The sequence below is a fragment of the Lampetra fluviatilis genome, chromosome 51, assembly GCF_964198595.1.
Source record: "Lampetra fluviatilis chromosome 51, kcLamFluv1.1, whole genome shotgun sequence".
Lineage (NCBI taxonomy): Eukaryota > Metazoa > Chordata > Hyperoartia > Petromyzontiformes > Petromyzontidae > Lampetra > Lampetra fluviatilis.
Genome location: NC_136325.1, coordinates 8,024,597 through 8,038,350, shown reverse-complemented (window position 1 = coordinate 8,038,350; position 13,754 = coordinate 8,024,597). Strand labels below are relative to the sequence as shown.

Sequence of the window (13,754 nt, the reverse complement as noted above, 5' to 3'; positions counted from 1 at the left end):
TGTGTTTGTAAATGTGGATCGCCTCATGTACGAATCTCTCATGATAGCCAGATGGCTTGCAGAGAACCTCTGTCTTGGAGAAGTCAATGTCATGTGAGCCCACTGAGTTGTAACAGTGATCTGCCACGGCTGAGGTGTTTGTCCTACAGTGTTTCAGGTCAGCTTTATGTTCACGGATGCGGTCCGAGACATGTCGTTTGGTTTCCCCAATGTAACTGCTACCACAGAGGCAACTTAGTTTGTAGACACCAGGGTACTGTATGTCTGGAACCACATCTTTTACAGACGGTACCAGATCACGGATTTTATGTACTGTGTTGAATCGGACCTGGATCTTGTGTTTAATCAGGATTTTGGAGATCTTTTTTGTGACCCCAGCAATGTAGGGTAAGGTGATGGTCTTGAAAGGCTCCTCAACAGGATCCTTCTTGGTGGTTGGAGTGATGGCTTTGCGGATTGTGTAGTCGGAGTAACCATTAGCCTTAAGAGCTTGGCGTACGTGTTTGAGTTCACTGGAAATGTGTTCATGGTCGGAGATGCATTGGGCTCTATGATATAGAGTCTTGATGAGGGAATTCTTCTGGGATGGATGGTGGTGGGAATCCGGTTTTAGATAAGCATCCGTGTGGGTGGCTTTCCTGTAGACAGAGTGGCTCATTGAACCATCAGGTCTCCTTTTGATTAGGACATCCAAAAAGGGTAGCTTGCCATCATTTTCGACTTCCATGGTGAATCTGATGGCTGGGTGTATGGAATTGATATGGTCGAGAAATTGGTCTAGAGCAGGCCGGCCATGTGGCCAGATGACAAAAGTGTCATCTGGCCACATGGCCGGCCTGCTCTAGACCAATTTCTCGACCATATCAATTCCATACACCCAGCCATCAGATTCACCATGGAAGTCGAAAATGATGGCAAGCTACCCTTTTTGGATGTCCTAATCAAAAGGAGACCTGATGGTTCAATGAGCCACTCTGTCTACAGGAAAGCCACCCACACGGATGCTTATCTAAAACCGGATTCCCACCACCATCCATCCCAGAAGAATTCCCTCATCAAGACTCTATATCATAGAGCCCAATGCATCTCCGACCATGAACACATTTCCAGTGAACTCAAACACGTACGCCAAGCTCTTAAGGCTAATGGTTACTCCGACTACACAATCCGCAAAGCCATCACTCCAACCACCAAGAAGGATCCTGTTGAGGAGCCTTTCAAGACCATCACCTTACCCTACATTGCTGGGGTCACAAAAAAGATCTCCAAAATCCTGATTAAACACAAGATCCAGGTCCGATTCAACACAGTACATAAAATCCGTGATCTGGTACCGTCTGTAAAAGATGTGGTTCCAGACATACAGTACCCTGGTGTCTACAAACTAAGTTGCCTCTGTGGTAGCAGTTACATTGGGGAAACCAAACGACATGTCTCGGACCGCATCCGTGAACATAAAGCTGACCTACAAAAACACTTTCATCATAAAAAAAAAAACTAAATAAAATCAAACCAAGTTGGCACCGACGCTAAAATCGCACCGAGTTTTATTTTCAAAACGTTGCCACTCACCTTGCCAGCGTCATCCGGTCCCGGCTGGAGAGTGATAGAGCACGGCAGGTTTTGTGGAAGCTGAAAGAGTCGAAAGGGAGTCAGTTCACAGCGACCCTCTGTCTCTCTCTCTCTCTCTGCGACTCGCTGCTCTCTCGGCGTCGTGAATACGACGATCCAAACTTGAACGCAAAGTGAGCGCAGAGTCGTCGCACGGCTGCTACTCGCGACTCCCCTGATGGAACATCGCCCACATAATCGCCTGCATCATCGTCTGCATCATTACCCACATCATCGTGCGCATCATCACCCGCATCATCTTCCACATCGTTGCCCACATCATCACCTACATCATCACCCACATCATCACCCACATCATCACCCACATCATCACCCACATCATTACCCACATCATCGTGCGCATCATCACCCACATCATCTTCCACATCATCAGCCACATCATTACCCACATCATCGTGCGCATCATCACCCACATCATCTTCCACATCATCACCCACATTATCACCCACATCATCGTGCGCATCATCGCCCACATCATCGCGACTGAGCGAGACAAGTGGATTGGGGTGGCTTGAGGAGGTGACCTGGTGGTGGTGGTGGGGGTGGTGGTGGTGGGGGTGGTGGGGTGGTGGTGGTGGTGGTGGTGGTGGTGGTGGGGGTGGTGGTGGTGGTGGTGGTGGGGGTGGTGGGAGTGGTGGTGGTGGTGGTGGGGGTGGTGGTGGTGGTTCAGAGAGTCAGAGGCGCGGCACTGACACACGCTGAGGCCCTGGGTTCAAATCCAGGTTCCAGCAGCCGCCTGGGGCTAAACCACGGGGTTCTCAAGTGCGGCCTCAGCCACGGTCACCAACAAAAAACATCTTCGGTCAAAAAGAGCGATTATAGTTCAGTGGACCTTACTTTGGAAAATAAAAAAAATAGTTTTAGTGGATAGTTTTTTTTTAAACTAATTTTAATTTGTTACCTACGTGACTTTACCGAAAAAACCTAAGAATATGAATCCTTGCAGTCACGAAAGCTTGAAATCTAGAATGGATAGTTTACTTTCATATCCGCTTCTGTTGGCCGTTCTCCCAATTCTCCGGCGCGCACTGCCCCCGTAGCGATGTGACAGGGCCCTCGGTCTCGCAACGGGACACACGAGGGTTCACCATCTCCATGTGGCCATGCAGCTTTCCCCTCCCCTGCCGGACGTGCCGTGGCTGGTCCGCGAAAGTGGATATCACGGATGGTGGGTCGGTGGGTCGGTGGGTGGGTGGGTCGGTGGGTGGGTGGATGGGTGGGTCGGTCGGTCGGTCGGTCGGTCGGTGGGTGGGTCGGTCGGTGGGTGGGTGGGTCGGTGGGTGGGTGGATGGGTGGGTGGGTCGGTGGGTGGGTGGGTCGGTGGGTGGGTCGGTGGGTGGGTGAGTTGGTCGGTGGGTCGGTCAATCGGTCAGTAGGTCAATTGGTGGATCGCTGGGTGGATCAGTTGGTGGATCAGTTGCTTGGTTGGTCGGTCAGAAAATCGGTCGGTGGGTCAGTCGGTTGGTCCCGTCGGTCGGTCGGTGAGTCGGTCCAGTCGGACGGACCGGACGGACGCCGTGCTCACACCTCGAATACGAACGGGAAGCTGTTGTCGCCGGTCTTCTTCACGAGTCGCTCCTGCAGCTGAGTGAGCGGCTTCTTGTCCCCGGGCAGCGGCGGGAACACCTGCGTGGTGGTCACGTAGATTTCCTTGCGGAACGTCATGTCCAGCACGTCCAGATCGTCGCGTCCGTAGCGGAACGCGCACGTCATCTGCACGTAGGCTGTAGGGTGGGGGCGGGGGAGGGGGGTGGCGGTGAATGGGGGGGGGGATCCAAGAAAGGAAAGATCAGCAGTCAAATAACATAGACAATGTACTGTACAACTAAACACTCTTTCATACTCGACGTTTTAAAAGAGTCTGCATCGGCAGCAGGCCATGCTTCCCCACCTGATGACGGCAACGTCGTGATTTATTTTATTTTTTACCTACGTGACTTTACCGAAAAAAACTAAGAGTATGAATCCTTGCAGCCACGGAAGCTTCAAATCTAGAAATGAAAAATATTTTTTATGAAAATAATCTAAAACTATATTTTTTTTAACCTGGTAAGGCCCACTAAGCTAAGCAGCGGTTTTTCAGAAGCGACCTGGCCACAAGCGATAGCCTCATGAAGGTGGCTTATCACGTGGGAAGTCATAGCAGCCAAATACTCTGAAAGCATCGAGGGAAAAACCGGAGGACCCGGAGAAAAATCCACGCGACCGCCAGGGAGAGAGACACCGCAAACTCCAAATATACAGCAGCAGGCGTCAGGGTCGGGATCGACCCCACAACCTCCGACATACCAGGCGAGGTAGTTAACATCTCGGCGCGTTGGGAACGTCAGCGCCTCACAAACCAGAAGGGACCTGGGTTCGATTCCAGACTCGGGCGCCTATCTGTTGACATCAGATCAGCAGCTTTTCTTGCTCTGGGGGAGCCTTGGACATCTACGACGAGTCGTGAGAGTTCGAAACGACGGGCCCAGCATCGTGAGAGGCAACTTGCAGAGACGCACACTCGATACAATTCTACCCAGCCAGAAGAACACTGGCTGGGTAGAACGCCTCACGTGTACGTATCATTACACAGAGACAGAGGCGTTCCTTGGGGCGAGCGCCCCGGGCCCCACGCTTTGGGGGGGGGGGGGGCACACGGTGAGTGAGTTCCCCCGGGCACTGCACCCACCCACCCACCGCCCCCCCCCCCCTCCATGACGAATTTTCCCTCGTGGCATTCGAGAGCGCGCAGGTAATGTAGCACCTGGGAGATGGAGCGACCGGCTCGTTAAGGAGCCGTGAAAGATCGCGAGATTCGCGGAGGCACGCGACGGCTCGGCGAGGCTTTAATCCAGCAGTGTATAGACCACGGCTGATGACGACGATGGCGATGACGATGGTGATGATGAAGACAGGCCACACGAAGACATGACTCACCTTTGCGTTCCTTAAGATACTCCGGATCGAGGATGACGATACCATCTGCGAGACAAAAATCGACCCAATGGTCTTAGCCAGGCACCAGCAATAGCCCCGAAGCCACCGGGGGTAGAACACGGCCGCTGGTACCGAGTCGGCTCATGTAAGTTCCTCACGCGACTTTCAGGCAGTGAAGACCACGAGGCAAAGACCAGCCCCGCGTAGCTTTAATAGACTGTAGGCCAGGGGTCGGCAACCTACGGCTCCGGAGCCGCATGCGGCTCTTTGCGGGCTGCTTCTTGACGATATGTACGTATGTACAGTATGTACTCAGATGCATTGCGGCTCTTGAAATACTGAATTTTGTACCGAATTGGAAAGAAATGGCTCTTCTTGTTATTTTGGTTGCCGACCCCTGCTGTAGGGGCAAGTGCTGTTAGAAAGTAGCACCTAAGGGGCCGTCCATAAATGACGTCACGCGATTTTGGACGATATTTAACTCCCCCCCCGCCGCCCCCCCCCCCATCGTCACACGGCGTCACAAAAAGTCAGACCCCCCCCCCCCTCAAATATGACGTCACACAGCTCTGCCCCCCCCCCCCCCAAATAAAACATGCTTCAAATCGCTTTAAACTATTGTCATTGTAGTGCGAATTTAATGTGCCGCTGCACTCTGATGTTGTAGGAGAAAACATTTATTAAAAAGTCTATGTAATTAAGTAGAACGTGTTGTCTATATTTATTTAAAGTTGCGCATTTTGATGTGACGTCACATTTCTCACCCCCCCCCCCCTCCTTGCCAAACATCGTCACAAAAAGTCAGACCCCCGCCTCCCCCCCCCAAAAAAATATATAAAACATGCTTCAAATCGCTTTAAAACTATTGTCATTGTCGTGCGTATTTAAGGTGGCGCTATGTTGAAGGAGAAAACATTTTATTAAAAAGTATATTTAATTAAGTAGAACGTGTTGTCTATATTTATTTAAAGTTGCACATTTTTACGTGACGTCACATTTCTCAACCCCCCCCCCCCACCTCGTCACACATCGTCACAAATGTCTGACCCCCCCCCCCCCCCCTAGGTGCGTGACGTCATTTAACCACTATCCACGCTGCCCCCCCCCCCCCTCAGCGATCAGCAAGCACATCGCCAGGTGATAACCACGGAGTTCTCACTCCAGGCATGGTTCCTTCCTCAATCCGGGTCCTTAAAGTAGATGCCGTGACGTCACTGGCACACAGTCGTGCGCGTCACGAGCTTCCAAATGGCTCCTCCATCGTGCGGAAACGACGCGTCCCAGCCGTGCTCAACTCGCGTTCACAACCACGTGGCGTTTGTTGGAAATTGCACGTTCCTATGGCAGGGTCAGAGTCACTCCAGAATTTCCGCCACAACTTTGCAATTGTGCTATTGACCCCGGAGAGAGAGGGGGACGATTGGTCCAGTTAACCACTCCCCCCTCCACCCCAGCCAGGGGTTGAACTTGCGAAACCGGCGACAATGAGTGGGTCAACTGACCTATGGGGTCCACGTGATCGACGTGGTCGACGTAGTCGCGCTTGCCCAGGTAAAGCGTGATCTGCACAAAGGGAGAGATTCAAGGTGTGAAATTCATCGAAGACCAGACAAAGGTACCCTGTGTAGCCTGCACAGACTTTAGAGGCAAGTGTTGTGAGCGAGCAGCTCCTATGAAGGAAGGCGCTGCACACAAAGCGGTGGGCGGTCAGCAACACGCCCGGTCGCCTTTGTCTCCCCCACTCGTGATGTTTATATATACTGCACCAGGTACTAATTTGAGGCTGAGTCGACCTAGGTGGAAGGCCTACTCCCCTCCACGCACTCTCCTACCCCTCCCCTCTAATCTCACTCTACTCCACTCCACGCACTCTCCTGCCTCTCCCCTCTCATCTCACTCCACTCCCCTCCACACACTCCCTTACCCCTTCCTTCTCATTTCACTCCCCTCCACGCACTCACCTGCATCTCCCCTCTCATCTCACTCCACTCCCCTCCACGCACTCTCCTACCTCTCATCTCACTCTACTCCCATCCACCCACTCTCTTACCCCTCCCCACTCATCTCACTCCACTCCCCTCCACGCACTCTCCTACCTCTCATCTCACTCTACTCCCCTCCACCCACTCTCTTACCCCTCACCACTCATCTCACTCCACTCCCCTCCACCACGCACTCTCCTACCCCTCCCTTCGTCCTCTGCTCTATTTCTGGCTGCCTCTCTCTATGAAATGAATACGCCCGCGGTTTCAGCGGAACGTCCGGAGACGTGGTCACGTTTCCACGTCACACGAATCCACATCGTGTCGTGTAATCGTACTGCATTGCATTGCGCGCGACCCACCTTGCCATTGGGGCTCGTTTTCTTGAAGACACTGCGGACACAACACATGAGACAGAGTCAGATTGGTCGGGGTAACGACATCCACCACTATCAGAGAGTTCAAGGCGCAGCCCCTGCAATGGCCTGCCGATCGACCAAAGGAACCCTCTAAAACAGGCTCCTTTGGCCTACGTTTCCACGATGGCCAGACGCCTTGGAAGAGGTGGATGTTAACCACGTTTTACCACACCCACGCTCGATTTAACAATACTACGGCAGCATTAAACAACATTAAGTAGCTCATGTTTTTTCGATTTAAAGCTTTCGTGACTGCATGGATTCATCTTCTTGGTTCTTTCGGTAAAGTCACGTAGAAGGGAAGTAATAAAATAATAAAAATAAAACATGTTATGTTTTATTAAAATAATAAAAATAAAACATAACATGTTTTATTAATAATAAAAATAAAACATAATATGTTAAATTTTTTACCGAAAGAACCAAGAAGATGAGTTCATGTTTTTGTTTATTTCTTTTTATTGAGGGGGGACGGGAGGGGGTGGGGGGCTAGCGAATAATCAATTCGCCCCTTCTGCGTGCGGACAAAGTGGTAATTGTATGGTAATTGCATCATCAGTTGGGTCCATGCGTGGCGTGCTGGGCGAATCACCGAGCCAACATTTATTTGCAATCGGACTCAACGATGGGGGGAGGGGGGGCTTGTCAGTGTGCTAAGCGGACACCCTGATAACGATGTTATCCACAGTTGTTATTTAAAAATAGTTTCTTTGATGGTATCTGCTTTTTTTGTTTAAATATTTAAACACGGGAAATGTGAAAACACTCGTTTAACGCGTAGTCGTTAGTAGTAGTAGAACTAAGCGACAAATATTATCCATAATAAAAAATTTTTTTGGGGGGGGGGGGGTAGATCGCGCAAATATAAATGTGTCGTTAAACCTGCCGCCACCCGACACAGCTCGTGAGAAGGGGTAAGACACTCCTCATTAACGCGTTAATGAGGAGTGTATTACTCTTCTTGGTTCTTTCGGTAAAGTCACGTAGAAGGAAAATAACAAAATAATAAAAATAAAACATAATAAAATAATAAAAATAAAACATAATAAAATAATTATCACGATGTTTTGGCCACAACGCAAGCAGCCGTCCTCAGGTGAAGAACAGCTCTGTTGTGAGAATTATTTTATTATGTTATATTTTTATTATTTTATTATTTCCATTCTACGTGACTTTACCGAAAGAACCAAAAAGATGAATCCCTGCAGTCACGAAAGCTTTAAATCGAGTGTATTACTTCAGCACATCGGTGTTGCTGGGAGCGGATATCCACAACATGTACACATTTGAGTACTGGGGCGTTTCGCAGATGAGTACAATCAGCTTCATAAGGCGATTTGCCAGAATAATATTAGTATTTTTAAACCTTTATTACGGATAATATTGGTCGCGTAAGCCGATTTAGCTTGTTGTTGGTACCCCGCCCACCACTCAGCTGGCCCCGCCCATCACTCAGCTAGCCCCGCCCATCACTCAGCTAGCCCCGCCCATCACTCAGCTAGCCCCGCCCATCACTCAGCTGGCCCCGCCCACCACTCAGGAAGCCCCGCCCACCACTCAGCTAGCCCCGCCTACCACTCAGCTGGCCCCGCCCATCACTCAGCTAGCCCCGCCCACCACTCAGCTAGTCCTGCCCACCACTCAACTGGCCCCACCCACCACTCAGCTAGCCCCGCCCACCACTCAGCTAGCCCCGCCCACCACTCAGCTGGCCCCGCCCATCACTCAGCTCGCCCCGCCCACCACTCAGCTAGCCCCGCCCATTACTAAGCTAGCCCCGCCCATCACTCAGCTAGCCCCGCTCACCACTCAGCTAGCCCCGCCCATTACTCAGCTAGCCCCGCCCACCACTCAGATAGCCCCGCCCATCACTCAGCTGGCCCCGCCCACCACTCAGCTAGCCCCGCCCACTACTCAGGAAGCCCCGCCCACCACTCAGCGAGCCCCGCCCGTTGCCCGGAGTGCATCCATGAGTCGAGCGAGAGGTCAAATCTATTTAGGGGCCGTCCATAAATGACGTCACGCGATTTTGGACGATTTTGACCCCCCCCCCTTAGTTACACGGCGTCACAAAAAGTCAGACCCCCCCTCAAATATGAGGCCACAAAGCTCTGCCCCCCCCCCCCACCACATTTTTTTTTAACATGCTTCAAATCGCTTTAAACTATTGTCATTGTAGTGCGTATTTAATGTGGCGCTGCACTCTGATGTTGTAGGAGTAAACATTTATTACAAAGTCTATTTAATTAAGTAGAACGTGTTGTCTATATTTATTTAAAGTTGCGCTTTTTGATGTGACGTCACATTTCTCAACCCCCCCCCCCCCTCGTCACACATCGTCACAAATGTCTGACCTCCCCCCCCCCTAGGTGCGTGACGTCATTTATGGACGGCCCTTTACGACAAAAATGAGCCGAGATGTCTGTGTGTCCCGTGCGTGACGTCACTCCACGTTGACCAGCCCCCTCATTAATACTCATGAACAGGTGACGTTCTCCACATGGACCCCCCCCCCCCCTCATTAATAATCATGAGCAGGTGACGTCACTCCACATGGGGGGGGGGGGGCGAGGCGCCTCCTCCCCCCTCCTCGGCGTCAACTCGCAACCCTCACTGCAAATTCTAGATTTGAAGCTTTCGTGACTGCAAGGATTCATATTCTTAGTTTTTTTCGGTAAAGTCACGTAGGTAAAAAAATAAAAATAAAAATTAATAAAAGTTAAATTAAAAAAGGCAGAACCCTCACGTCACGCGATCTCCGTCATGCTATTGAGACATCGAAGTAATAAGTAATATTTAAAAATACTTTTTTAAGAACACGCTTTGATGAAATGTACCCTACTCGTAATAGCAGAACTCCACGACTCCAGGAAGTGGCCCCGAAGCTTGCCATAGCGTAAGAGAACGTGGTGATTTACAGCCAACGTCAGTTGAGCGTGGACAATTAGACCCAAGCCGAAACATAACATCTAACAAAGAATGTTTAAAAAATATAGAATTTTTATTTTTTATGATAGAATATAGTATTGTCATCAGTATGACATAAGTATACCAAGTCGATACCACATTGGGAAGTGGGTTAAAATTGAGTAACAACATTTGAGGATACGACAACAACAACAACAGACAGAGTGAGTTAAATAAAAGCGCGGAATAAAAAGGACGTCGTGATGAACAAGGGATTATAACCTTTAACTGAAACAGGTCTGTGTCACCGCGACCTTACAAATTGCACACGAATTGATGCAATTAATATCACGTCGCGGTCTGATTTTCGCTTGCAAGTTTCAGATTTACTGCAATGCACCCGTCCTTGGAGGGGCAAAAGAAGAAGTTTATTACATATTCTTGGTTCTTTCGGTAAAGTCACGTAGAAGGGAAATAATAAAATAATATAAGTATGAAACAATAAAAATAAAAAAATAAACATAAAAAAATAATTTTATACTTATATTATTTTTTTTATAATATAAAACAATAAAAAAAGTTTTTTTATTGTTTTATATTTATATTATTTTATTATTTCCCTTCTACGTGACTGAAAGAACCAAGAATATGAATCCCTGCAGTCACGAAAGCTTTAAATCAAAGTGCATTACAATTCACGGAGTGCGCTTCTGGACACGGCCTTTCCAAACGGTCGCCAGGGATGCGGTCCGGGGTCTTGACGTCTCCCTCGCCCGTAATCCGTGCGTCCGAGGATTTAAATCAAATCGAGTTTGGCTAAACTTACCCTGCCCACGCTCACTCGAGCTAATCGCGCTAATGGGAAGCTTCCCGGACGGATGAGCGCATTGACTCAGGGCGAGGCTTATGCGCGCACCACCCCTGCCCCCCACCCCCTATGCTCACCGGACATGCACCTAGCCGGGCACCAGCAATAGCCACGAAGCCACCGGGGAGGGAGGCAATTGTCCACGCTTCGAGCAGAGCAAGGCAGCTCATGGAAGTTCCACCCACGACTCTCAGGCAGTGAAGACCACAAGACAACGACCAGCCCCGCGTAACTTTAACAGACTGTCGGGGCAAGTGCTGTTAGAGGGTAGCACCTAAGGGGCCGTCCATAAATGACGTCACGCGATTTTGGACGATTTTTTTACTCCCCCCCCACCCCCCCATCGTCACACGGCGTCACAAAAAGTCAGAACCCCCCCCCCCTCAAATATGACGTCACACAGCTCTGCCTCCCCCCCCAAATAAAACATGCTTCAAATCGCTTTAAACTATTGTCATTGTAGTGCGTACTTAATGTGCCGCTGCACTCTGATGTTGTAGGAGAAAACATTTATTAAAACGTCTATTTAATTAAGTAGAACGTGTTGTCTGTATTTATTTAAAGTTGCGCATTTTGATGTGACGTCACATTTCTCAACCCCCCACACACTCACATACTCACAGACTAACTCCCCCCACACTCTCCCCCCACACACTCACACACTCACTCCCCCCACATACTCACACACTCACTCCCCCTACACACTCACTCCCCTACACACTCCCCCCACACTCCCCCCCACACACTCACACACTCACTCCCCCACACACACTCACTCCCCTACACACTCCCCCCACACTCGCCCCCACACACTCACACACTCACTCCACACACTCACACACTCACTCCCCCCACAGACTCCCCCACTCACTCCCCCCACACACTCCCCCCACACACTCACTCCCCCACTCACTCCCCCCACACACTCCCCCCACACACTCACTCCCCCACTCACTCCCCCCACACACTCCCCCCACACACTCACTCCCCCACTCACTCCCCCCACACACTCCCCCCACACACTCACTCCCCCACTCACTCCCCCCACACACTCCCCCCACACACTCACTCCCCCACTCACTCCCCCCACACACTCCCCCCCACACACTCACTCCCCCACTCACTCCCCCCACACACTCCCCCCACACACTCACTCACTCCCCCCACACGGCCGTGGATTATTTAATTATAATATTTGTAGCTCCTCCCCTTCCCCCGTCTCGTTGTTGCCCGCGTGCCCATTGGTTGTTCGGCACCACGTGACGTGACCGCGGCGCCCGCAGAGATTCGCGCGACAAAGTTGCATCAACTCCTCGTGCCGGCGTCGCGTCTCGCGTTGCGCAACCAAAGTCGCCGGTCGCTTCTGCTGCCGTCTGGAACGCTCTTCCCTCCGATGTTCGGAAGCCAGTGGGCGCTATGGCACTTTTAAAATCATCGTCTAGATTGACGAACTCGCTTCTTTTAAAAAAAAAAAAACTGATGTTGCTGCTGTTGTTGTTGTGTTTAGTTTGTTGTCCTTCCCCCGCTCCTTCGAGTATCATGATTGGCTCCGTACGGTGCGAAAGAAGTTCAACGTACACACATCGCTCCACCAACCAGTTGGCCGAGCGATGCTACTTTAAGAGGCGAACTGGCAAACGTCCTTGGTACAGACACAGTATCACCCCTATCTCTCCCCATCTCTCTCTACGTCTCTCTCTGCGGCACTGCTAACAGGCAAAACGCTCACACCACGACTTCTTTACCGGTTTCCGCCGTCTCCCATCTCCGTTGTTCGTCTCCGTCCGCAGCAGAGGCAGTAGCGGCAGCAGATGCAGTAGCAGCAGCAGCAGATGCAGCAGTAGCAGCAGTAGCCTCACTTCCACCCCGAGGTCTGCGCCGATCAGCACCGCGGTCGAGTGGACAGCGCCAGGGAGGGTCGCGAGTTGAAAGAGCAAAGCGAGCGGGAAGAAAGAGCAGCGAGTTGTGAGCGCACGGCACAGAGAGGGCATGAGGCCCAGACAAACGACGAATCCACGAGTGAAGCTCTAATCGATTAGCCGCGGTCACGCGTGCCAAGCCCTCCCTGCCGCTTGCTCGCAAAGCAAACAGCGAATCGATCGAGATCCCTCTCCGATGTTCGGAAGCCACTGGAGCTGCGGCATCTTTAAATCTCGGTTGGAAACTCGTGTCTTTAGAACCGCTCGTTGTGTCTAGTTTACTGTTCTACTCCCCCCCCCCCGCACCTACGATCAGCACGGTTGGCTACGTACGGTGCGAACGAAGTTCAACATACATACAGATCTTCTTGGTTCTTTCGGTAAAGTCACGTAGAAGGGAATAATAAAATAATAAAAATAAAACATAGAATACAATTCTCACGACGTTGCATTTCCCATAAATATGCTAAATTCCTCTGTTGATATGCAAATACATTTGTCAAGGCGCCCTTCCTCCCCTAACCCAGCTTAAATATACGCTGCCAAGCTTGGTGGTGTTCATTCAGACGCTGTCTTTCCGACAGACCTGTTCTTCACCTGAGGACGGCTGCTTGCGTTGTGGCCGAAACGTCGTGAGAATTGTATTTTATTATGTTGAATTTGTATTATTTTATTATTTCCCTTCTACGTGACGACTTTACCGAAAGAACCAAGAAGATGAATCCCTGCAGTCACGAAAACTTTAAATCGAAAAATACATACAGATCGACAAGCAGGTCTCCTTCATGAATGGGAAACTTAGAGACACGGTCCACAGCAATGCGATTGTGGCCATGCGACCCACACTACATTATACCCAGAGGCACCTGGAGATACAGAGACGCATGCAGACCCATAGAAGCTCACAGATAGACATTAAAGACAAGCCACAGTGCTTCGATTATTACGGTTGGCTATGTACGCTGCGAAAGAAGTTCAGCATACACCAGCACGGCTTTAAGCAAAGTTGATCTCACATCATTATTGTTGTTGTTATAATTGCTACGGAGAAAACAAGGCGTACTTAAGTGTCGTTATTTTATTGTTGTCACTGCGCCGTGAGGTTTAA

The 13,754-nt window shown here is 50.4% G+C and overlaps 1 protein-coding gene across 1 annotated transcript in view; it reads right to left on the bottom strand.

Moving 5' to 3' along the window:
- LOC144948798 (beta-arrestin-1-like) overlaps window positions 1-13,754 on the bottom strand; it is a 32,445-nt gene that overhangs the window by 17,791 nt on the left and 900 nt on the right. Inside the window, exons 2-7 of the mRNA XM_078878447.1 lie at window positions 12,473-12,600; window positions 6,896-6,926; window positions 6,054-6,114; window positions 4,552-4,596; window positions 3,160-3,356; window positions 1,573-1,632 (exon numbers count right to left, since the gene is read on the bottom strand). Of these exons, the coding sequence (XP_078734573.1) occupies window positions 1,573-1,632; window positions 3,160-3,356; window positions 4,552-4,596; window positions 6,054-6,114; window positions 6,896-6,926; window positions 12,473-12,492 (414 nt within the window). The 5' untranslated portion in view covers window positions 12,493-12,600. The remainder of the gene's footprint in view (window positions 1-1,572; window positions 1,633-3,159; window positions 3,357-4,551; window positions 4,597-6,053; window positions 6,115-6,895; window positions 6,927-12,472; window positions 12,601-13,754) is intronic.